At 36.8% G+C, this 22,803-nt stretch overlaps 5 protein-coding genes across 5 annotated transcripts; 2 read left to right on the top strand and 3 right to left on the bottom strand.

The window, feature by feature from the left end:
* Positions 1 to 2,030: 2,030 nt before the first annotated feature.
* On the bottom strand, positions 2,031 to 2,969 carry LOC113339518 (golgin subfamily A member 6-like protein 22). Its single transcript, XM_026584771.1, has one exon. The coding sequence runs from the start codon at positions 2,967 to 2,969 to the stop codon at positions 2,031 to 2,033; it is 939 nt and encodes a 312-aa protein (XP_026440556.1).
* Positions 2,970 to 4,131: 1,162 nt separating this feature from the next.
* Positions 4,132 to 7,449, top strand: LOC113339384 (mitochondrial inner membrane protein OXA1-like). The gene is made up of 10 exons (XM_026584672.1): positions 4,132 to 4,269; positions 4,678 to 5,264; positions 5,359 to 5,449; positions 5,670 to 5,717; positions 5,821 to 5,879; positions 6,203 to 6,278; positions 6,405 to 6,536; positions 6,637 to 6,744; positions 6,858 to 6,912; positions 7,005 to 7,449. The coding sequence occupies exons 2-10, from the start codon at positions 4,678 to 4,680 to the stop codon at positions 7,199 to 7,201; spliced, it is 1,353 nt and encodes a 450-aa protein (XP_026440457.1). The 5' UTR covers positions 4,132 to 4,269; the 3' UTR covers positions 7,202 to 7,449.
* Positions 7,450 to 7,961: 512 nt separating this feature from the next.
* On the top strand, positions 7,962 to 9,918 carry LOC113339261 (probable amino acid permease 7). The gene is made up of 7 exons (XM_026584560.1): positions 7,962 to 8,052; positions 8,160 to 8,393; positions 8,485 to 8,578; positions 8,655 to 8,869; positions 8,943 to 9,076; positions 9,187 to 9,414; positions 9,506 to 9,918. Exons 1-7 carry the CDS (start codon positions 7,977 to 7,979, stop codon positions 9,908 to 9,910), a joined length of 1,386 nt encoding a protein of 461 aa, XP_026440345.1. The 5' UTR covers positions 7,962 to 7,976; the 3' UTR covers positions 9,911 to 9,918.
* A 2,150-nt stretch (positions 9,919 to 12,068) lies between these two features.
* On the bottom strand, positions 12,069 to 12,779 carry LOC113339517 (F-box/kelch-repeat protein At3g23880-like). The gene has a single exon (XM_026584770.1). The coding sequence runs from the start codon at positions 12,777 to 12,779 to the stop codon at positions 12,069 to 12,071; it is 711 nt and encodes a 236-aa protein (XP_026440555.1).
* Positions 12,780 to 20,785: 8,006 nt separating this feature from the next.
* LOC113339516 lies at positions 20,786 to 22,431 on the bottom strand. Its single transcript, XM_026584769.1, has 2 exons — positions 22,233 to 22,431; positions 20,786 to 21,639 (listed from the first exon to the last, which is right to left on the bottom strand). The coding sequence occupies exons 1-2, from the start codon at positions 22,429 to 22,431 to the stop codon at positions 20,786 to 20,788; spliced, it is 1,053 nt and encodes a 350-aa protein (XP_026440554.1).
* Between the last annotated feature and the right edge of the window lie 372 nt (positions 22,432 to 22,803).

The following is a 22,803-nucleotide window of genomic DNA, read 5'->3' as shown; positions in this document are numbered from 1 at the left end:
GTTGTGTCACCACAATCTTTCCTTTTATATGCTCTTTTCTTCGTTGAAATTGTGGTTATATCATTACCACAAGCAATCTGGTGGGGAAGTATGTCGTTGATCCACATAACTTAAAATAAATAAATAATTATTGACGGAGCTAGCTGCTAGTTGCTTCCTACAGTTTAAGAATACAAGGGTTATTCTTTTCTTATTTGATCACCGGATGATATATTTATATACAATCAATGCGAACCAAATTTGTATACAAAAATATAGTAAGAGCTCGTGAAAGGAAAAAAGATTTAAATTGGAATTCTGATGCTCATGTAAGGAAATTACCACAAAAATTCCTGTATCCTCTTTTGAGAGAAAATCAGTTACACCACATTCAACACTGAAACTAAAAATAACAGCAGAAGAAATAGATGTATCATATAAAAACTACAAAAAACTGCACTTAACATGAAAAAGAAAATTCATCCAAAAAAAAAAAAAGAAAAGAAATAGATGTATGAGAATTACCTGCTGGAGTTGGGAAGACCAGCTCAAGAAATTTAATCTCCACAAAAATTACTGGATTATGCATATATATTCTTTTCCGAGAGACCCAAATTATAAAACAAATTGGAATTGAAAACCAGATGAAGAAAGAAAGAAAATTTCCACCATCAAAAAAATTACTCAGAGACGAACCCTAAATCTAAAACAAGGAGGCTGGTGGAACAAATTTGGGTATTGTATTTATTTTTAAAGTGGTAATAATTTGCTTACTATGACTGCACGCTGTACATAGACATCCAAACCGTCAGATCTGCGATTATAGAGATGGATGCAAAATCTGACTCAATCAATCATCCACCTTAATCACACATGTATTCTTTCCTTTTTCTGCATTGCCTCCGGGTGGTGGTGGTAGGTGTTGTTGCTGTTGTGGTAAGAAGTAATTTAATTTTTCTTGCTCTATCATTCGCAATATAATTTTTCTCACATTTCTACAATTATGGGTTGTGTGTCCATGAAAGTCATGGTACGCACAGAAATCTTTACTTCTTCTTCCTAGTGGCGGTATGTCTATCATATTGAACGGCTTAGGAATATCTTCCATTAGGATAACAGCCTCCCAAACTTTATCGATTGTTGTATTCAATGGAGGAAGTTTTATCTGTTCTCAAACTATCTTTTGGTTTCCTTGTTTCTTATTATAATATGGATGTTGTTGTTACTAACCTCCGTAACATTCGTGTTGGTTATCTATTCTTTGGATTTTATTATTTCTTCCCCTATCTTGAAGTTATTTTTTTTTGTATTCTCTTTCAAACTCTTCTTGATCTGCACTGTTCATGGCTACTAGTTTTTTTTTTCTATTTCTGTATTCTGCTTTCGCAGACTTCCTTGAGATGTACTCGCAACCGCATTCGTTATTCTCGGAAGTAAGCTTGCATTCACATGATTCATTTCAACTGGGTATGACTCCATATCCTTTTGCTTCTCTTCTAAAGCTATATACTCTTCTTGAAACTCGCGCAATTCTGACATAGTGATGGTATTTTTTATCATGAAGATTCGTGTATACAATAAGTCTGTAGGGAAAAGAGCATTGATAAAGGATAATATGAGGTTTCGCTCACCTGTTCGTCTTCCCATTTCACTGCACATAGTTCTCCATCGTGTTGTCAAATATCGAAAACTCTCATTGATCCTTCTGTGAAGCTCAAATGTTGTTTCAGTTCTTGGCCTTGTCATGTTATTACTGATATAGTGCCCCAGAAAAATGTTATGTAGATGATGAAAAGATCTTATGGTTCCCACTGGCAACACCTCAAACCATTGTAATGCTTCTCCAGTTGAGATTGCTGGGAAATATTTACACAGTATTGTATTCCCTTCCCATTGGAATAAAGATCGGCTATAAGCTTTTATGTGTTGTATTGCGCACGTATTTCTATCAAAAATATGAGTAAATGCAGGTAAAGTACACTTAGAAGGTATCATTGCAGTTTGTATTTGTCTTGTGAAAGGTGTTTTTACAGCTTCTTCTATGGCTTCTTCTAACTGTCTTCTTCCACCATTTTTCGCACAACCATCATTTCTCGTAATTCTGCCATTTCTTTAAGAATTTCTTCACTCATAGATTGATCTAAATTGTATTGCATATGTATTTTTAATCTTGCTTGTCTCAACCTATTTTCATGATTATTTTGTCGTATGGCTTCTTGTATCTCTATTTCTCCAGTTTCTTCTCTTATTCGTCTACGTCTTCCATTTTCGGCTCTTTCACGTTCACGAACTTGATTATTTCTTTCTTCTTCGCCTTCACGTGCATATTGATCTCGCAACATTTCCCTATCATATAATAAGGATCTCCCTTGTTCTGGACCGTGTTCCTCATTATGATGATGACGCTCTCCAGCATTTTGATACATGTCAATCCTTTGATTTTCTCTCCTATGATGATGTTCTCGTGGTTGCTCATATCGATCTTGTTGATTGTCATCTAACTGTAAGTTTTCGTCAACAACACCTAGATTTCGTTCTCTTCGATCATGTTCTTGGTTAGATTTACTTTGTCTTGATAAACTTCTATTGTTTCTTGATCTCGATCTTATACTGGTTGCAATTCTGGATCTCCGATCTTGCAATGTAAGATTTTCTTCCCTCAAATCATCATTTTGTCGTATCAAGTTCGCATGTATTTCATCTTCTCTACGTCTTTCTGCAATCAATCTTTGTCTTAATTCTGCAATTGTATTATCATCTCTTTCTATCATTCCCATTTCCACATCTCTTTGCTCATTTTCTTCAGTAGAATCAGTTTGTGAAGTAAGCATGCTTACTCTATCATAATCAATAGGATTGTTCTGTTCTTGTGTACGTTGAGCTCCAATTGGATCTCCATTTCCTTGAATATTTTCTATTCCCACCTCTGGTTGATTTTCAATTTCACCTCTTCTTCTCTCAGCAATTCTTTTACTCCTTCTCGCCGTCATTGAATTTCTAAACAAATTTACTACCAGGATTAATCACTCCAAGTTGTTTCTAGCGCCAAATGTAGTTGCAAAAAATCTGACAACCACACAAAGATATAAATCTATCGATGATTAACCATCTTCAAAGTAAATCATATTCCTTTATATTAAAATCATCAGATCAATTACAAGATAATAAGAATTTTAGTTTTACTCTCTCTCACTTTACAATCTTTCTCTCTCCTAATTTCTTGACCAAGGATCTTGAAAGAACTCTCCTCTCTACGTGGACCAACTACCCTTTATATAAGATTTTATATAATGGATGACAACTAAGAGATCATTTATTATCGGACTTCTTGTGCGATGTTATCGCACATGTACATTAGTTATCTTCGCAGACTTTATACGCTTCTCACAGGTCTTCACACTTTATTTATGATTAGGCTGACATCATTCAACCCGTCATCACATCTGAGAGTGTGCTACAATATTCACACACTATTAATTATTCTTTATTCGCGTATAATATATGTGCGATATTCTATTTCTACAATTTAGGCCTCATGATTTTACAGTGTGAGTCGGATCCGATCTTTTGCACATTTTGGTGAGATTCCATCCTCAACCTTAGTTTGAGGGGAATAGTTTATACGCCTACCAATCACAATGTCGATCTTCCTCTGCATAAGGGTACATAACCACCATTGTAATAAATAATCGACAATCATATAGATCACACACATTCTCTACTACTCCCTCCGTCCTAAATTATTAGTTCTCTCTGACTAACTCAAAATATTAAGGAGATCGGAGGAGTATACAAGATTACCCCTATTAAATGCTATGTTATTACCAAAATTAAAATGAGTGTATGGATTATGGAATATAATAAAATATATATTCGATAATTTAGTCATTCATAGAAATGTTTAAATATAAGATAAAATTAAAAATATTTTATGCGATCAATTTAATAGATTTGTTTAGAAAGATATCATTTAAGATTTTAGATTGGTTATATTTAAAAATAATTTTATAATATAAAAAATTAAAGAATATATATAAGAGTTTGACTAAAAAATATGATAGACTGGTGTTTAATTATTTTTTATTTTTGTTTTTTATTTTTGTTCTTGTACCAAAAAAAAAAGGAAAAAAAAAATTCGAAATAGCCGGGGTTGAAATAAACTTCTGCCTTGGTCCTGGAGCTCTTTGCACTCTGTAAACTAAACCCCTAGAGAAGAAAGAAGCCATTAACAACCACTGTAATATTCTCTCCAGAGGAAGAAAAACAAGAAGAGGAAGGAATTCGCAAAAGGTAATCATCCCAAAACCCCAGTCTTTTCTCTTTCAGATCTCTCCATTAGCTTATATCTTGTATGTTCAACTCTGTTTCTTACACAAACTTTCAATTCCTGATACACAAACTAACTAAGATTTGAAATTTTTTCAAATATGTTCTTGGGTTTTTCATTTTGAACTTGAAATTATCTCCCTTTAGCTAGAATTCGACATGGTTTAGGTCAATTGTGATGAAAATTAGCTGATTAGGGGTTTCGGATTTAGCTAATTTGGGGTTTTGGATTTGTGATTCTAATTGAGGAACCCCTTTGTTTGTATCATATCTGTGATAAAAATCATTTCTTTTAAGACCCTTTGTTCAATCATGATTTAGCTAATTTGGGGTGTTCTATTAAGCTTATGATGTTTTATGTGTTCATTTTAGATGGCGTATAGGCGCAGTCTCACATCTAGAGTTAGTTTATTAAGGGATCGTTTCCACCCGTCCTTTAGCTACATTGCAAATGGTAATGATGATAGGAAACACGAACAACGTCCAGTTGCTGATAGGTGTAGGCCGGGGGATGAAAATTTCTTGCGACGTGGATTCCACAGCGGAAACCTTAACAATGGGTCTGCTGGGTTTGGCTCTTTATTTCAAGAGAGAAGATCTTTGTTGTCGTTTGGTTCCTCTGCATCAATTGGATCCTCATTCCATAGGTTTACATCCTCCTCGAGTGGTGGACATGAAGGTGTGAATAGTTTAGGAGGTGCAAGTGCATTTGGAGAAGGATCAGACAAGTTCGAATATGTAAAAGATGTTGCTGAAGTTCTCTCAGATGAAACTATGGAAGTTGTAACATCGGCAGCCCCTGTTGCGAGTGATGTTGTAACATCGGTAGCTCCTGTTGTGAGTGAAGTGTCTACTGCAGCTGCCGAATCATTTCCTCCTGTGGCAGCCTTGCAGTATTTGATTGATGGATTTCATAATTTATTGCCGATGGGTGCGCCTCTGCCAGATCATCCTAATTGGTAAAAGGACTTCTCGTTATATGTAAGCTAGTCTCCCAATGCATACCAGTGTTTGCTTTCTAAACTCTGTTTCATGGTTTAATCTTCATTGCAGGTGGCTTGCAATAGTTTTATCTACCCTCTTGATTCGAACTGCTACAGTTCCTCTTCTAATAGAGCAACTTAAATCCACCTCAAAACTTACGGTAAGCTGGCTTTATTGCTTGTCGCTCCTCGTACTCTTAGATATCTAGTTTGCGCATTGAGAACGTGCTATGCTTTCTTAGTGGTCTCCAAGTTATATGTTAGTCAAATTGATGACCACATGGAACTTTAAGATTTCTATCACTGACTAAGCGATATTTTTCTGATTTCCTTTTGAGCTTTGTTACTTAATTGACTTGTATCTATGTTTGTATGACGCAGTTGCTGAGACCACGCTTGGAGGAGATTAAGGCACAGATGAGTGATTCAGTATGTAACTCCGTACTTTAAACATTTTGTCAACTATATAAGACTATCAAAAATCACTGCATCCTTTGGTATATGATCTATCAAATACTTTTTCGTTTTCCAGGCAGAAGAACCTATATCAATGGCTGAGGGTCAACAACGTTTGAAGGCGTTATTCAATGAGTAAGCAAGTCTTGTCATGTCATCTATGGATATTTTCCAGTTTCTCCTCAGCTGCCATGACCTGAGGATTAGGTGTCTGAACTTTGGCATCCCTTATTTGAAGGAGGATGACTTGAGGTTAATATTTCAAGAGGATGATCTTCTTGCTGACCTTGCTTGTTAATCATCCTCGCAAAAACTCCAATTAAAGGGAATCATAGAAATCCTACATTTTAGGCATCTATATCTTACTTTTTAGTTAGGAATTCTGTACCATTTCTTCTGCATCTCTTTGCATTTGTGCTTACCTTTGTTTTTTTTTTGCTGGTGACTGATTTTTAAAGGTACGGAGTCACTCCATTTACACCATTAAAAGGAATACTTATTCAAGGTCCTATTTTCATCAGTTTTTACCTGGCTGTAAGATATCCATGTCTCTCTATCTCTCTCTCATCTACTTAGTCATTCGTTTCTATTTCTGTAGATTCTTCTATGTCATGGTTTTCAGTTTCATGTTGACATATTTTTACTCGTCTCTTCTTGCAGATTACAAACATGGTGGAGAAAATCCCATCTTTCAAAGAAGGTGGAGCTTTCTGGTTTACGGATCTCACAACTCCAGATCCTCTGTACATTTTACCTATTGTGACAGCACTAACTTTTTTGATATCTGTGGAGGTACGCTTATTATTGTACCTGGTGCACTTGGTTATACATCTCTACTGTAGAGCGTCTACTTTGTTAAATGCAACTAAAGTTATTTTTTGTGTTTCAATAGTTTAACATGCAAGACGGTTTGCAAGGAAATCCTGCTGCACAAACTATGAAAAAAGTCTCTAGAGGTTTTGCTGCTTTTATGGTTCCATTGACAGCTAGCTTCCCAAAGGTATGTTATTCTTGTTTTTTCTTTTACCTAGGAAAAAATAATGTGTTGGTATCTGAAAAATTTAATGGAGGACTGCGACAGATTTTAAAGTTTCTTAAAATTCTTCTTTACAGGCAATATTTTGTTATTGGATTACCTCCAATGTGTTCACGCTTATTTACGGTGTAGGTGAGTCGTTGAAGGCCGTCATTCTTGCAATCTGATAGATATGAATTTCTCTAATATCAATTGGCATTCTTATCATTGTTTTATTGTTTCAGTAATTAAACTTCCCGCAGTAAGAAAGCTTTTCAACATTCCAACGATAGACATGCCACCACCTACCACTGGGCCACAACCTGCATTTTCGTTGTTCGGATCATCCAAGCCATCTTCAAAGGTTAATGAGAAGCTAAGGATCCTAGAAGAGCAAGTAAAGGCTAAAGACTCTAAAACAAAAAATGAACTGAACGAATAAAACAAGAAACGAGGTTGGGAGAGAAAAGTACTAGCTTAGAGATATTGCTGCAATTATTTTTGTCAGTTTAGAATCACTTAACTCGTATACACATAATAGACGGAACCGGATTTTATGTACCTTGGAGAATAACTTACGGCGAAACTTTAACTTTCTGAACATCTCGTTGAAACAATTTTGTTTTTCAAATTATACTGCAAATGAAGTTTGAGGATGGAATAAATGTTTTCCAATTTTATTTTTGTGCACAGCTGCCAGATCAGTGTTTCCTTTCAGTAATTCTATCTCCTTGGTACTTGTTTTACCTAGAATTGAAGAAATGCTATGAATCACTCGTGAACTGCCTACCCATCCCCATGTCAGCAGAGAACAGACAGAGACAGGCGCTAGTTGATCTGTTATTTCTTTTGTATGGCTGTTGTTTGTTGACTTCATGGCTGAGAGTGTGAGACAGACAGAGACGGGCATAATTGATAGAAATGGCAAATATTTCCTTGTTTTGAGCCTCATAGTGGGAGAGACCACACTTCCACAACCGCTTGCTGACTACTTTAGCCTAGACAGAGACCCATAGTTCTTCTTCACTAATTAGTCCAACCTAACCATGTCATAGTGAACCCATTCAAATGGCTGTTACATCATCAGGATTTGATGACAGAATGAGATAGCTTTACTTCTTTGACCACTCATTTTATAGAACAGAAGATTACTGGGTTGGTATATGTATATGTTTCAAGAACAGAATATTACGGTACAACATTGCTCAGCAAAGAAAATGGCAGTCCATAACTCTCTTGAAATAGCTAATAAGGATGATTTGTGCGAGGATGATGGACGTCCCAAAAGAACTGGTAATTTGGGCACTCATTTCATATAGAATGTGCATTACATTTTGCAAATTGATTTGAGTACTAATCTTGTTTCGTCTTTGGTGATACAAAACTCTTCTAATCAACAGGAACCATATGGACCTGTAATGCCCATATAATAACTGGTGTTATAGGATCTGGAGTTCTTTCTCTGGCATGGAGCACTGCACAATTGGGATGGATTGCAGGACCCATTTCCATGGTTTGCCTCGCAATTGTCACATATATTTCTGCTTCTCTTCTCTCGGATTGTTACAGATGCCCTGACCCGATTACTGGAACGCGAAACTATACATATGTGGATGCTGTAAACGCCATTCTAGGTACTCATTTTGTTAAACAAACAACTCATAATTAAGACATTCTTATCTCAATCCTTCATAATTTGGTTCATCGGCTTGCGTATTAGTTCAGGTCAAAAGCGGAAAGTGTTGTGCGGTTTTCTTCTATACACAGGCATGTATGGAACAGGTGTTGCTTATGTACTAACTGCTTCAATCAGTATGAGGTAGATCACTTGACTAATTAGGCTCGTCGTGTTGGTGATATGATTTGATGTTCACTGTTGTTATCTTGTGACGCAGAGCGATTCATACATCGAATTGTTATCATAAAGAAGGTCATGAGGCTCCATGTGTATTTGGAGACGCATTTTATATGCTTCTTTTTGGAGCTATTCAAATTATGTTTTCTCAGATACCTAATTTCCATGGCATGGAATGGCTATCCATAGTTGCGGCCATCATGTCTTTCTCCTACGCCTCGATTGGATTTGCTCTTGGCTTCGCCAAAGTTATTGGTATTTTTTTTTTCACCTTCTGTTTTCCTATATATGCACTCATCTGTAATAAGTAGGTAAAATCCTTTTGCAGAGAATGGAAGTATTATGGGGAGCTTAGGAGGGATCCCCCAAGTTACCGTAGCTCAGAAAGTATGGAAGGTCTGCCAAGCACTTGGAGATATTGCTTTCGCTTACCCATACACCGGATTTCTTCTTGAGATACAGGTGATTGTTCAATCTCTTACTTGTAGCAGTACAAGCATTTCTATCTTTTGTGAATTAATAGTTCAACATTGCTAAACATAAACAAGATATTGTTGTACAAAAATGATTAGGATACTCTAAAGTCCCCGCCAGCGGAAAATAAAACCATGAAGAAGGCATCTATGATAGCAGTCTTCATCACCACTTTCTTCTATCTCTGTTGTGGATGCTTTGGATATGCAGCTTTTGGGAACCAAACTCCAGGAAACCTTCTGACGGGGTTTGGGTTCTATGAGCCGTACTGGCTTATTGACTTGGCTAACTTTTGCATCGTTGTTCATCTAGTTGGAGGATACCAGGTATGCTAATCTAAAATACGTGTCTAACTTTTGTTACATGGAATTTCGTAGAAATGGGAAGAGTAATCAAATTTGAACCCATCATACATAGGTGTGCAATCAGCCTGTCTTTGCATTCATGGAAGGATGGCTAGGAAAGAAGTTTTCCAACAGTACCTTCATCAACAAATCCTACACAATCAAAGTCCCTTTGGTTCCAACTCAAGTCAATCTGAATCTCCTTAGGTTATGCACTCGAACGTTGTACGTTGCTTCAACAACAGGAATTGCAATGGCATTTCCATATTTCAACCAAATTTTGGGAGTCTTGGGTACCGTAGGGTTCTGGCCCTTGACTATATATTTCCCAGTGCAGATGTACTTTGTGCAACTCAAAGTTGAGGCATGGACGCGAAAGTGGGTTATTCTTCAAACTTTCAGCATTGTTTGTTTGGTTATCAGTACGATTGCATTAATTGGATGTTTGCAAGGTATTGTCAGTGCTAAAATAGAGTAATTATTTTTTCTTTGACACGCCTGGAAAAATCTAAAAGGATGTAATGTTTTCTTATAATTAATGAAAAATTATAGTAGAATTTTATGGAACCAAATTGGCCTCATAATTTCAGTAAAGCTTGGCCTGATTAAGTTCACTTTGCAAGCATATCTTTTAGGCATATTCATACTTTTGAAGTTGGACACGAGGGTTTGTGCCTAGTTTTGCTCATCAAGAAAGATAAGAGAATTTGACAAAATGCCTCTGTTTTGAAATACCCTAATAAAAGTACCTCCATTTTTAAACTTTTCAAAAATGCCCCTTGTTTAACAGCGAACGGATTGTTTAGGCCGTTAAGTTCCAGCTGGCACTAATAAAAGACCGAAAAGCCCTTGACAGAGATGGTCTGGATTCGGCTGACTCGGTGAGTTAAGGTTCGGCGAGTCACGGAGTTAACTCATTAAAGAATTAATCAGGCAGAGTCTAGTTTGATCTGGTGCTAACTCATCGACAAACCTTGACAGACCTAGACCCATCAATTATCATACCAAACCAGGGACCGGCGGCAATATGTCTTCTATTTCTCCCCGAACACTAGGAATGGTACTACAATCAAAGGATTATCAATAGATGAAATCAATGAAGGTGTAGTAATTTTTTGAGACGGGGAATTGAAAAAGAAGAATAAGTGGGAGAGAAAGAGAAGTTGCAGAGAGAGGCGAGTTTGATAAAGAAAGAGAGAGTATTTAGGGTTGGGAGGATAAACAGATAATTTTATGCATTTTTTGACTTGGGTAAAGACGTATTGACCGATTTCGGTGAGTCCAGACGGTAAAGAAACGATTTTGCTATATGACCCACTTGATAACAGCCATTTGACAGCTGATTATACGTGGCATGCGCAGTAGCGAGAAGTTGTTTTTTTCTCTTTAACCATGTCATCTATAATTTTCTCTCCCTTACTATTATCTCTTTAGGTTACAATAGAATTCAAATTCTAACTCGATGAATCTGTATTTCTATGGAATGGATTATAATCCTCATAGTTTTTTTTTTCTTTTTATTCTTGTCCAAAATCGTTAAGTCTTTTAAGAACTTACTTTATAGATATTTCCTATCATTATAGGGTTTTGAAAATGCTGAATATTGATCAGTAACATTTCTTTATCCTTGATGGGTGATTACTAGATGAAATCAGAGAAGACTCAATGAACGGTATCATCCGTTTTTGAAACCTTCAAATGTTTTTCTATATATGAATATGAATTATTTTTTCAGTGATTAAAAATGGGATTAAAATTTTAAACTTAGGTCAATCAATTCATTGTTGTGATTGGAACTTCAAAAATATGTTAAAATTTTGATAAATAGAGGAATTAAGTTGAAGGAATTCAAAGAAATTTAATTTGATAGACTGAATTCCTGAGAAAATCGGAAATCAATTTATTTATTTTTATCATCATGGAGATCAACTTTTTTGTGATAATCACAGTAGACCTAAATTAATTTAGTATTGTCTACCTCAACAGATTTGTGTTGCTTACACTATAGGTTCGTTAATTGAGAAGATTGAAAGGTTTTCTTCGTAGATAGATGAAGGAATAGAAGATTAAAGTTCTTTTGGCTGATGATTTCATATTTTGTAAGAGGCAAAAATCAACACCTTCTTGCGTAGAGACCAACAAAAAGGGGCGACGGTTTCACGGAGCGGTAAAAATTCGTCCAGCAAGTTTTTTTTGATGATGGAACTAGAAAATAACCATGTCATCTCACAACTGTACTGGCCACATAATGTCAGCTGCCAAATAGCTGTTACTTAGCTGGTCATGTAGCAAGGTTGGTAAAGAAAACAGAAGGGGCAGTTTTGAAAAGTTGAAAATAACGGGGGCAATTTATTAAACCGGAACGGAAATTGAGAGCGGGCAGTTTATCAAAATTCCCAAAATAATTAGTACTGATCGAAAAATTAAGTCCAAACTACAAGAACACATTGGTTGTACTAAATGATCTCTTACTTCTGGTTCTCAAAATGATAATAAACCCTAGATACTGATAAGTTCAAATGGCTTAAACGGCTACTCTACGCCTCTTTGTAAAGAAAAACAAAAAATCATTAAGTAATGGGATATACTAATTAAAGACATGAAAGAAGATCCATACCGTGTGAAAGTATGAACATTTAAAAGCTGTAGACTGGAATTTCTGGAACCACTACATGATCAACTCTCTCTTCTCTAAAATCTTTCAACGAAACAAAGCTATGCATATGAGGAATTGCTTCAGAAACAGACCCTTGTGCATCTATGCACCATATTTTCTTGGAAGTTTTAGGGTCATAACAAGTGAGAACCCTATTCTGCCATATTAGAATTTCACTCTCAGTTCGGGACAATGAGCGAGTTAAGAAGCTTTTCTCCCGTTTTCCGCTGAACCTCCTTATCCACATAGACTCTTCCAAACTATTACTTCCACAATTGTTCATATTTTTCTTTTCGAATACCCATATATCCATCTTATCTTCCTTTTTCTTTGTATATGGATGACACATATAAATATTTGCTTCACAGCACCCAAGATTAACGTCATGAAAAGATTTGGGATGACAAGGTGGTGGTGGGATAGGTCGAAATGATTCTTCTGCTAAATCAAATGCGACAATATCACAGTTAGTTGGAGATCTTTTATTTATTACCCAATGCACTGCCCCATTAGCAAAAACGCCTGATCCAGAAACCTCATAGGTAATTTCTGGTTTGTCTCTCCACCCACTGCGATCACCAAGAGTGTAAACTTTGACGTGTTGCTTCCCCTTTTTAGAACCTCGAGCAATCTTAACAAGCTTGTATGTATTCGTGGAACGACAATAACCGAATCCAACATGATCATGCATTGCACCCCTGATGTCGACATGGACACGGATACGTTCACCAGTGATGGGATTGTAAATATATATATATATCTTTTGAGATTATGTAACATACTAAACCGTTGCAAGTACCAACCAAGGTGAAGCACCTACCAACAGTTTCTATATGGCCTATCTTTCTAACCATCTTGTAAAAATTTTGTGGTTCTTTAGTGACCATCTCAGAAGATTCTTCTCTATTATAATAGAGTTTGATATTGTTCCAGAGTTTACTCTTGTTTAATAAAGAACAAAAAGTAAAAAAAATTTGAAATAAATTTCACCTCAATGTCTTCGCAGTATACTTCCAACAACACGAGCATCGAAGCTCAACACTGCTTGCATCTCATACGCACACTGCTTGAAATAAAGTTTCACCTCAACGTCTTCACATCTCATATGCACATCTTGTGTAAACTGCAGTTACATATATACAATGCTTGTGTAAACTGCAGTTACACATCTTGTGTAAACTGCATTCTATCATGTGTATATATAAGTTACACATCTAATTTGCATGTGTAACTAGTAGCTACACATCCATTTAACTTGTGTAACTAAAAGTTACATATATAATTAGCATGTGTAACTAACAGTTACACATCCAAAAAAGGTCAAATAACTTACAACAAATAGACATTTCTCTTCCTAATACAAAGTTCAGACATGTGACTTTAAAATACAAAAGCACATAAATTGCAAAGACTGTGCCAGAAAATTGAATCGATCCTCAAGGAGAAGTGATGAAACAACCCCATTAAGTTCAAAGTGAAGAAATATTAAATTAACTTCATCATCTGCACATTTCACTTTGATTTGAATTGACCCGATTCAACTATATTTATAAACCATTAAGAAGACAAGCTTAACCTTATCAATTCCGCATACTGAATAGAATAATGCTTACAAGCTAAAAGACAAATTCAGATATCATTTAGTGCACCAAAACTAATTGAGAAAGCAAAACACAAGCCTATTACAATATTGATCTGATTATCATCTGAGAGTGATTTAAATGATTCTGTGAAAAAATACACATTCAATCAGTATGTGTAAGTAAAAGTTATACATTTAATTAGCATGTGTAACTAGAAGTTACACATCTAATTAGCATGTGTAACTAGAAGTTACACATCTATAAGTTATATAACTTTATGGTAGAAGAACTGAAAACAATAAGACTGCTCTTTTCCTTATAAGAATCTCTTTTGTATATTGCCTGAAGATAACGAAAAACTATGATTTCAAGTTTGAATAACCGAAAACCTAGTACAACATACTTAGCATCCAACATTACAAGTGAATAGGTCTTCTTTATGACATCCTTTCGCTTCATATAATAAACCTGGAATAGATGTATTACCTTTATAAGGGCCATATAGACAATCGAGAATAAAAGGACAGGTACACAAAAAAAATTAAAAAAAACATAAATGTACCTATTGTGTGCCACCTAGAAGCATAATAAGGTGCAATGGCCTCAGATTTAGAGAGACAGACCTCAGCATACATCTAATCTCACCACCAAGTCCATTCTGCAACTTCAATTGCAACCACCATCAGTTTCACTGCCTATGCTTTCTTGGCTCTGCTCAAAGCATTCAGTCAATTAAACTCAATCATCACTGCAGCTCATCCTGCTTCCTTCCTAGATTGCACCTGAACTTTGTAACTGCAACCTAAGCATACATCTAATCTCACCACCAGTCCATTCTGAAGCTTCAATTGCAACCACCATCAGTTTCACTGCCTGAAATTCAGCATAGTCAACCACAAACATCTCAATCTTCTCTTCTCTACAGCCACCAACTTTAACAATTCTTCATGGCTTCTACTCAATACCAAATCCAATATAGATTGAACTTAAAACAATATGCAAAGAACAAAATCCATGAAAGATGAGCTCAAATCAGTTCGAAAATTAAAGTAAATGAAATTCATATCAAATACATGGGTAAAACGGATAATGATTCACATATTTCGAATCTGAAAACCGACTTTCGATCGAGATGAGAGGTTAAAAGATAGATCGAATTCTATTCAAGAACCCTAGAAAATTTTCTTTAAAATTGCTGTGTAAATTTTCTCTCAAAAGTAAAATAGAGGTGAGATTATAACAGATCTAACATTGATTATGATTTCTGTAACAGATTTGAACTGAAATCAAACTATTAAAGTTTCCCAAATAATTTTTCAGAAAATAAAAATTCGAAACCTCAGAATTAAATCAACCAATTCAATTGAAATGTCATAATTGAATTGAAATGTTACATGTTCGTCTGATTTTCTAGGAGAATCTTCAGATTCAGTTGTTGTTGATGACGATTATCACTCATTTTCTATTGCGTTTCATTGAATCTCGGAAGAACAGGTGATGTTGATGTTGAATTCGTGTTTAGATAATCAGGATCTTTGTTTGTAAAGCTTAGATCTAGGTTTTGAAACCATTTTTCGCTGAAAATTTCGCTTAGAAATCGTTTCTTCACGACCCGTTTCTTCGTCCGGAGAGAGCAAAAGAAAATGAGAGAGAGAAAGTGAAAAATAAAATGGGAACTGAATATGAAATTTAAACCTAGTTTTATAACCTATATATTCTAAAGAGCAGTCTTGGTATTATTAAAATCTATAATAATTAATTACGGGTCAGATATGAAGAAAATTTGATATTTTGGGCCTAGTAGTAGCATTTTCTTAAAGTATGCAGTTGACAATGAAAGATCCATTTTGTTGGGTTTCTATATGTTGAACCCATATAGTAGGGGGTTGTAGTATTTTTCACTTTATACAATTCTTGGGTTACAAGTATTGACATAAACAACTGGGAAAGACTCAATTCAACAGGGAAACAAAACCAAAAACAGTTTATGTTAACAAATACGTCAACAGCGATGAAGACATGTAGAAGGGAAGATTGTGCAGGAGGTGATCATACAACAGATACCACCACGTCGAAAGTGATGGAGATGAAGAAAAGAGCATATAGAAGAAAGAAGTACCTTCCTCATGATTTGATTCTGGAACAAATTTTAACCAAACTTGCAGTCCCGACGCTGCTAAAGTCTGTTCTGGTATCCAAACTCTGGTATAACTCCATTCATATTGATCGTCAACGCTTTACTCATTCTCACTTCCTTCAATCGCAGAAACAGCCCCGTGTTATCTTTAGTCTTTTAAATGTACGGAATGGGGTCACTAAAAACACGGGTAGGCCTGAGTATGGGTGTCACTTCTTCAAATTTACCAATGGAATTATGTACAAAAGTTTCAAAAACGTTCTAGAGTTTCAAAAGTTCCGAGGTGGTCTTGCTCATCCCGATATATGGGAACTGGGAACTGGTTGGGTACTGTAATGGTTTACCTTGTTTGACACGAGTGTGCAAGCACTCGACTCGCCTGCTTATATAATTTTGGACCCAAACAGGAAAGACTTCCTCAATATCTTTTTTCCATCCAGAGTTGGTCGTAGACACATCTCCAAAAGCCGCATCATCAGTCACGGATTCGGCTTTGATCCCACAGCAAAAGAGTACAAGTTGGTAAGTATTTTTCGTACTCCTCAAAAGGAGCTTAACTTCTTGGTATTTACACTTTTACATGGAAGAACCACGGCACAAGTTTTATTCTGGTTATGATGATATTTATTTCTCCAATTTGGATTATCAGCTGCACTGTCATGAAGAAAACTTCCTTTCTCTGCAAACTTTCAAACCAGAAGGAGTCGAAGGAGTTGATGCTGATGAAAACTTCCATGTTCGGCATACGTGTTTATCTTTAGAGGCTCAAAAGTATATTATCCTCTTCTTTTTTTTAACTAGACATATGTGCTAATTAACTTATCTTGGTAGATTAATTTAGGGTTACGGTCGTGCTTTATTAGGGGAACCTAGCTAGACTTAGGCCTCAGATTATATTGTTGAGCATATCAAGTGATATCAGCATAAACTGCAGTAAACTTTTTATTTATTTATTTCTTCATTCGTAAAGAATTTTTGCGCCAACGAATTTTAACTCAGGTCACTGGTACCATGTTAATTTTGTTCTTTTTTTTTGTATCTTATATTAGAGAGCAATTCATAGATCAAATTGTTATACAAACAAGGCCATGACTCATAAGGCTTCATGTGACACTTTTATATATATGCTTTATTCCGGAGCTATCCAAGTTGCTACGGTTTTCTGTGAAGAAACCAAGAGCATACCACCCCTCCGATTTGCTTAGTTTGATGATATAACCACCATCACTCCGACACTGACGGATCAGAGGATGTCATAGAACATATCAAAGAAAGAACATACTGAGACAAACAGCTCAGTAGCTAAGTTTTAACTGAGGCAATAGCAGACTGAACATAAATAATAGTCTTATAGGCTTCTACGTTTATTTATTTTGCAGTTATTTTGTTTCAGTTTTTATAATGGCATCTTAAATGGTATTACTGATTTCAATTAGGGTCTCTCAAAAAAGAATACAGGAATTTTGGTGGAAATTTCCTTACTTGAGCTGGTTTCCAGGTAACCTCGTATTCCAATTTCAATTTTTTCCTTTTACGAGCTCTTACTATGTTTTTGTATCAATTTTTGTTGAGAAATTTGGGTTGCATTATATATATATCACCGATCAGATCAAATCGGAATAGAATAACCGTTGTATTCTTATACTGTAGGAAGCAACTAGCAGCTAGCTCCATCAATATTATTTATTTTAAGTTATGACGACGATGAACATCTCACAACCCCCGCAAATTAGTTGTGGTGGTGAGGATATACCACCAATACTACCATGACAATGATTGAGATGAAGCAGAAAAGAGCATATAAGAGAAAAGATTGTGGAGGTGATACAACAAATACCACGGATATGATAGAGATGAAGAAGAAGAGACCATATAGAAGAAAGAATTATTAACCAAGCGTCCAGTTCGGACACTCCAAAAGTCTGTTCTGGTATCCAAACTCTGGTATAACTCGATTCATAATGATCATAAACGCTTAACTTATTCTCATTTCCTCCGATCGCAGAAACAGCCCCAACTTATCATTAGTCTTTTAAACGTTAGGTCTGGGGTTACCAAAAACACGGGTGAGCCTGAGTATGGGTGTCACTTCTCCAAATTTAACACTAGAATTTATGGTACTGAAAATGTTGTAAAGTTTGTATTAGAATACGGGCGTCCAACTCAAAACCAATTGGCAATGAGTGGAGAGGCCCTAATAGATTATAAACCGCAGGATCTTAAATAACCCAACCATGTGGGACTAATAATAATCTCAACACGCCCCCTCACGTGTAGCCTCGGCAGGTCTTACAAACACATGGACAATTAAATCGGGTGACGCGGAAGTAAAGATGCGGTCAACTGACTCAACACAAATAGCCTGCTCTAATACCATATTAGAATACGGGCGTCCAACTCAAAACCAATTGGCAATGAGTGGAGATGCCCTAATAGATTATAAACCGCAGGATCTTAAATAACCCAACCATGTGGGACTAATAATAATCTCAACAGTTTGACAAGTTCCGAGGTTGTGTTTTTGATCGCGGTGTATATGAAATGGTCGGTTACCGTCATGGTCTCCCATGTGTGGCTGCAGTCGGTAAATAGTCAACTGGTCACATGATTGTGGACTCAAACAGGAAAGACTTTCTCTCTATCTTTCATCCAGTTAAAGTTGGGAAACGCACCACTAATGCACGCACCATCTGTCATGGATTTGGGTTCGATTCCTCAACGAATGAGTACAAGTTGGTAAGTTTCTTCTCTACTGCTGAAAAGAAGCTTAACGCTGTGGTATTTACACTGGGAACTAAATCATGGAGAGATGTAACTGCTACAATTGTGCCTATATTAGGTCGTCCTATTAAACACATAAGAGTGCGCACGGGTTGGGACAAATCAGCCATCTTCTGTACCACGAGTAGTAGCAGCAGCAATGGATGTTTGGTCTGGAAGATAATTGCAAATTTGGGGGAAGCAGGATCTAACGATATCGAGCATGATAACAGTAATATGGATGGTAATGAGTTGGAGATGCTACTGTCTTTCAATCTCCATGACGACAAGTACCAGTTCATTCAACTGCCAGCTAAACGCACAACTGGCGAGCAGCAGAAGCACGCACTTGCTGATTATCCTCATCTTCTGGAGTTCAAGGGATTTCCTTGTAAGCACTTACATGTTGATTATCCTCATCTTCTGGAATTCAAGGGATCTCCTTGTATTGCACGTTTCGAAAAATTATCAAGGAATACAAGTGATTATTCTCATCGTTGCCGTGTTGGTCATCTGAGTAGTACTAGCTGCTGCTGTTGTTGTACTTCATTTGTACCTATTCAAGGATGAAGGGTGGGTTAAGGAGGAGAGTTTTGATGTTCGTGTAGATTCTAATCTCACATGGTCAAGGAATCTGGCACCAGATCCCTGCTGTTTTTGCTTCGACAGTACACCTCCTACTGGCATCTTCAGTTTCTCGGATAAGATGTTTCTTTACTGGTTCAACGGGAAGCATCTTCAAGTTTACAATTTTCGTTCTGAAAAACTTGAGCTTGTACTACCTGTTCATCCTAGAGAGGCTGATGTTTTTGGAGCAAAGAGGATAGAACCACGGCACATTTATAATTGTTCCAATGATTGTAGTTGGTTAGAGGATGATATTGCTTTCATCAATAAAGATTTTCAGCTGCACTGTCATGAGGAGAACTTTGTTTCTCTGCAAACCTTCATACCAGAAGGAGTGGAAGGAGTTGATGTTGGTGATTTCAGTGAGTCGGATATGAATAGATGTTCGGCATTTGTGTTTATTCACAGAAGTGTATTATCCTTCTTATTATTAGTACAATCCTTCTTATTATTAGTACACATACGCTTAAATGAAGAAATCTTAATACATCTCGACACCTTCCATCGTCGTCTCGTCCTCCAGCTAGCCACAACAAGCGTCCTCGGCCTCACTGTGACTATTGTAACAGACACGGACATGTTAGAGAAAAGTGCTACGGCCTCCATGGTTTCCCAACTCCAAACAACACTCTGCCAGTTGCTGCTGCTGCTACAGCAATGCCGAGTGAAGCTCAGGCCATTCAACCGGCGATTCCAGGTCTTTCCGCTGATCAGTATGCACGTCTGCTGACTTTAATCAATCCCCCTGAACCTGCACAGCTGGAACCACGTGCAAATTTTGCTGGTACAATTCTTACTACCTCTTTTATTACTCCATGGTTTATTGACAAAGGCTATATTATCGAAAATTAGCCTAACCAATAAGAGCAAGTATTTCGGGGTCAAGCAACTGAGTCTGTATAAAGTCCGAGTCCTTTGTTTACTTCCTGTTGTATTCAACCTATATTATCTGAGTCTTCCTGTATTATCTCTGAATCAGTATAACAAATTTGTATATCGAGTCTTATAAATTGAATGAGAAAACAAAGAGTCTACACTGTTGTGTAAACTTACCAGTATATCTAGGATGTCCTAGTAAGCAATGCCAAACATCTAAAGACACTTTATTACATAAGGCTCTGTGCGTCTCTGGCATTTGCGGATGGACTTGAAGGTGATACAAGCCGGAGTGAAAATTAGCCTGACTAATCACTTGATTCGTGACACAGTCCTGAAAGAAACAAATATTATCAAAAAAATAAGCAATACAATTTGATTGACGAGTTAACTGACTGACTGAAATAAGATTAAATTTGAAATTAGGAATGTGATGCACATTCGACAGTTTAAGAGTGGGAGAGAAAACGACTTCACTAATATGCTTTACCACAGAAAAAGAACCATCTGGTAATTGCATTTGAATCAATGACTTAGCAGGAGAATATGAAGTAAAAAATTGCAAAGAATTGCAGATGTGGTGCGTAGCACCACTGTCAATAAACCATGGAGTAATAAAAGAGGTAGTAAGAATTGTACCAGAAAAATTTGCACGTGGTTCTAGCTGTGCAGGTTCAGGGGGGATTGATTAAAGTCAGCAGACGTGCATACTGATCAGCGAAAGACCTGGAATCGCCGGTTGAATGGCCTGAGCTTCACTCGGCATTGCTGTAGCAACAGCAACAGCAACTGGCAGAGTGTTGTTTGGAGTTGGAAACCATGGAGGCGGTAGCACTTTTCTCTAACATGTTCGTGTCTGTTACAATAGTCACAGTGAGGCCGAGGACGCTTGTTGTGGCTAGCTGGAGGACGAGACGATGGAAGGTGTCGAGAAGTATTAAGGGCAGCTGAATCAACTACTGGCAGTGGGGAGGCTGTAATATGTTGTTGCTCCTCCTCTTGTTGCACAAGATTAAAAATGCGCAAAGCCGTTGGAAAGGGTTCCATTATGAGAATCTGACTTCGCAGATTGGAAAACCTTTCATGCAAGCCCTGCAAGAATTCCATTGCTCGATCTCTCTCGAGGCGTTCTATCATATGTTTCCCAGCACCACATATACAGGCTTCAGTGGAAGCCACAAGTGAATCATATTGGTCCCATAAAGTTTTAATTTTGGTATAGTAAAGGGACGCCGGCATTGACTCTTTCCTGATTGATGCTATGGAAGACTTCAAACGAAACAAAATTGGAGCGTTGGAGATACATAACCTCACCTGGAAGTCTTTCCATATTGCATGTGAAGAAGCTGCATATAAGCAACTTGCACGAATGTCTGGGTGGACAGAATTCAGAAGCCAACTTCCCACTAAGTCATCGCATCGTTTCCAGCAGCGATGTGTGAGATCATCCTCCGGAGGTGGTAAGGAACCATCGACAAAACCTAGTTTTCCCTTAGCATTCAAAGCTTTGGTTATTCCTCTAACCCAGGCGCCATAATTATCTCCTTGCAGTAAAGGAGAAAAGAGAACTGTTGCAGGATTGTCGGAAGGATGTATGACATAAGGGTCAAGAATCCTAGAGTTATTGGATGATTCAGAGTGATGAGTTGGGAAGGAGGCGTGGATTGATTTGTTTCAGGCATGGTGATAAAACAGGGATGATGATGATTAAGAATCTAGATAAAAGGATTGTGTATCAGAGATAAAGCGGAAGAGATAAATTTAGGGTTCCTAGGATCTACAAGGATACCATCTTAAAACTAAGAATCTAGATATAGTGGTAAGTTTACACAACAGTGTAGACTCTTTGTTTTCTCATTCAATTTATAAGACTCGATATACAGATTTGTTATACTGATTCAGAGATAATACAGGAAGACTCAGATAATATAGGTTGAATACAACAAGAAGTAAACAAAAGACTCGGACTTTATACAGACTCAGCTGCTTGACCCCGGAATACTTGCTCTTATTGGTTAACCGTAGGTGTGTGTTGACGGCGCAGGTGTTGGTGGTCTATAGTTTACATATACACGTCCAATACATATGTACTAACTTATCTCGGTAGCTGACATCAGTTTTCTCAGATCAGATGTTACTTTACTGGTTCAACGGGGATTACCTTCCCGAAACGCTTCAGATGTTACTTTAATGCTCGCGATGATGATAGTTATTGCTCCAATGTGGATTATCAGTTGTGCTGTCACGAGGAGAACTTCCTTTTGTCTGCAAATTTTCATACCGGAAGGAGTTGATGGTGATGTTTTCAATGAATTAGATTTCTGGCATATCTGTTTATCCACAGAAGTGTGTTTTATCATTGTATTAATTAGTACATATATGTACTATCTTATCTTGGTAATTGGCTAATTGCTTGTTCGTCTGTTAGACAGTTTTACTTTAGACTACTAGTAATTTACGTAGCATTTGATCAAGTGTTCTTGGGTCATAGGATTGCTGTTTATTCCATTCTTTGTAGGTGTAGGAAATCAATTATAAATTATTTGTAGGTCATAGAATTTCTGTTTATTCGATTCATAAAGATCATAAACGCTTAACATTTCCTTGAATCACAAAAACATCCCCAAGTTATCCTTAGTCTTCTAAATGTTAGGGCCGCAATTAAAAATTTGCTAATAGATTAATGTACAAACATATTAAAAAATTTCTACTGCTGGACAAGCTTCGAAATG

The sequence above is a fragment of the Papaver somniferum genome, unplaced genomic scaffold, assembly GCF_003573695.1.
Source record: "Papaver somniferum cultivar HN1 unplaced genomic scaffold, ASM357369v1 unplaced-scaffold_21, whole genome shotgun sequence".
Lineage (NCBI taxonomy): Eukaryota > Viridiplantae > Streptophyta > Magnoliopsida > Ranunculales > Papaveraceae > Papaver > Papaver somniferum.
This window is presented reverse-complemented; position numbering and strand designations above follow the sequence as displayed.

Bases quoted from the DNA above. Each gene is read 5' to 3' on its own strand.
- LOC113339384 (XM_026584672.1), top strand. From the start codon at position 4,678: ATGGCGTATAGGCGCAGTCTCACATCTAGAGTTAGTTTATTAAGGGAT. The intron at 5,265-5,358 runs GTAAAAGGACTT...TCTTCATTGCAG, and splicing joins CTGCCAGATCATCCTAATTG to GTGGCTTGCAATAGTTTTAT. The intron at 6,745-6,857 runs GTATGTTATTCT...TCTTCTTTACAG, and splicing joins TGACAGCTAGCTTCCCAAAG to GCAATATTTTGTTATTGGAT.
- LOC113339517 (XM_026584770.1), bottom strand. From the start codon at position 12,779: ATGCATGATCATGTTGGATTCGGTTATTGTCGTTCCACGAATACATAC.
- LOC113339516 (XM_026584769.1), bottom strand. From the start codon at position 22,431: ATGATAAAACACACTTCTGTGGATAAACAGATATGCCAGAAATCTAAT. The intron at 21,640-22,232 runs GTAATCCCCGTT...ATCCTGCAACAG, and splicing joins ATCTGAAGCGTTTCGGGAAG to TTCTCTTTTCTCCTTTACTG.
- LOC113339518 (XM_026584771.1), bottom strand. From the start codon at position 2,969: ATGACGGCGAGAAGGAGTAAAAGAATTGCTGAGAGAAGAAGAGGTGAA.
- LOC113339261 (XM_026584560.1), top strand. From the start codon at position 7,977: ATGGCAGTCCATAACTCTCTTGAAATAGCTAATAAGGATGATTTGTGC. The intron at 8,053-8,159 runs GTAATTTGGGCA...TCTAATCAACAG, and splicing joins TGGACGTCCCAAAAGAACTG to GAACCATATGGACCTGTAAT. The intron at 8,870-8,942 runs GTATTTTTTTTT...ATCCTTTTGCAG, and splicing joins TGGCTTCGCCAAAGTTATTG to AGAATGGAAGTATTATGGGG.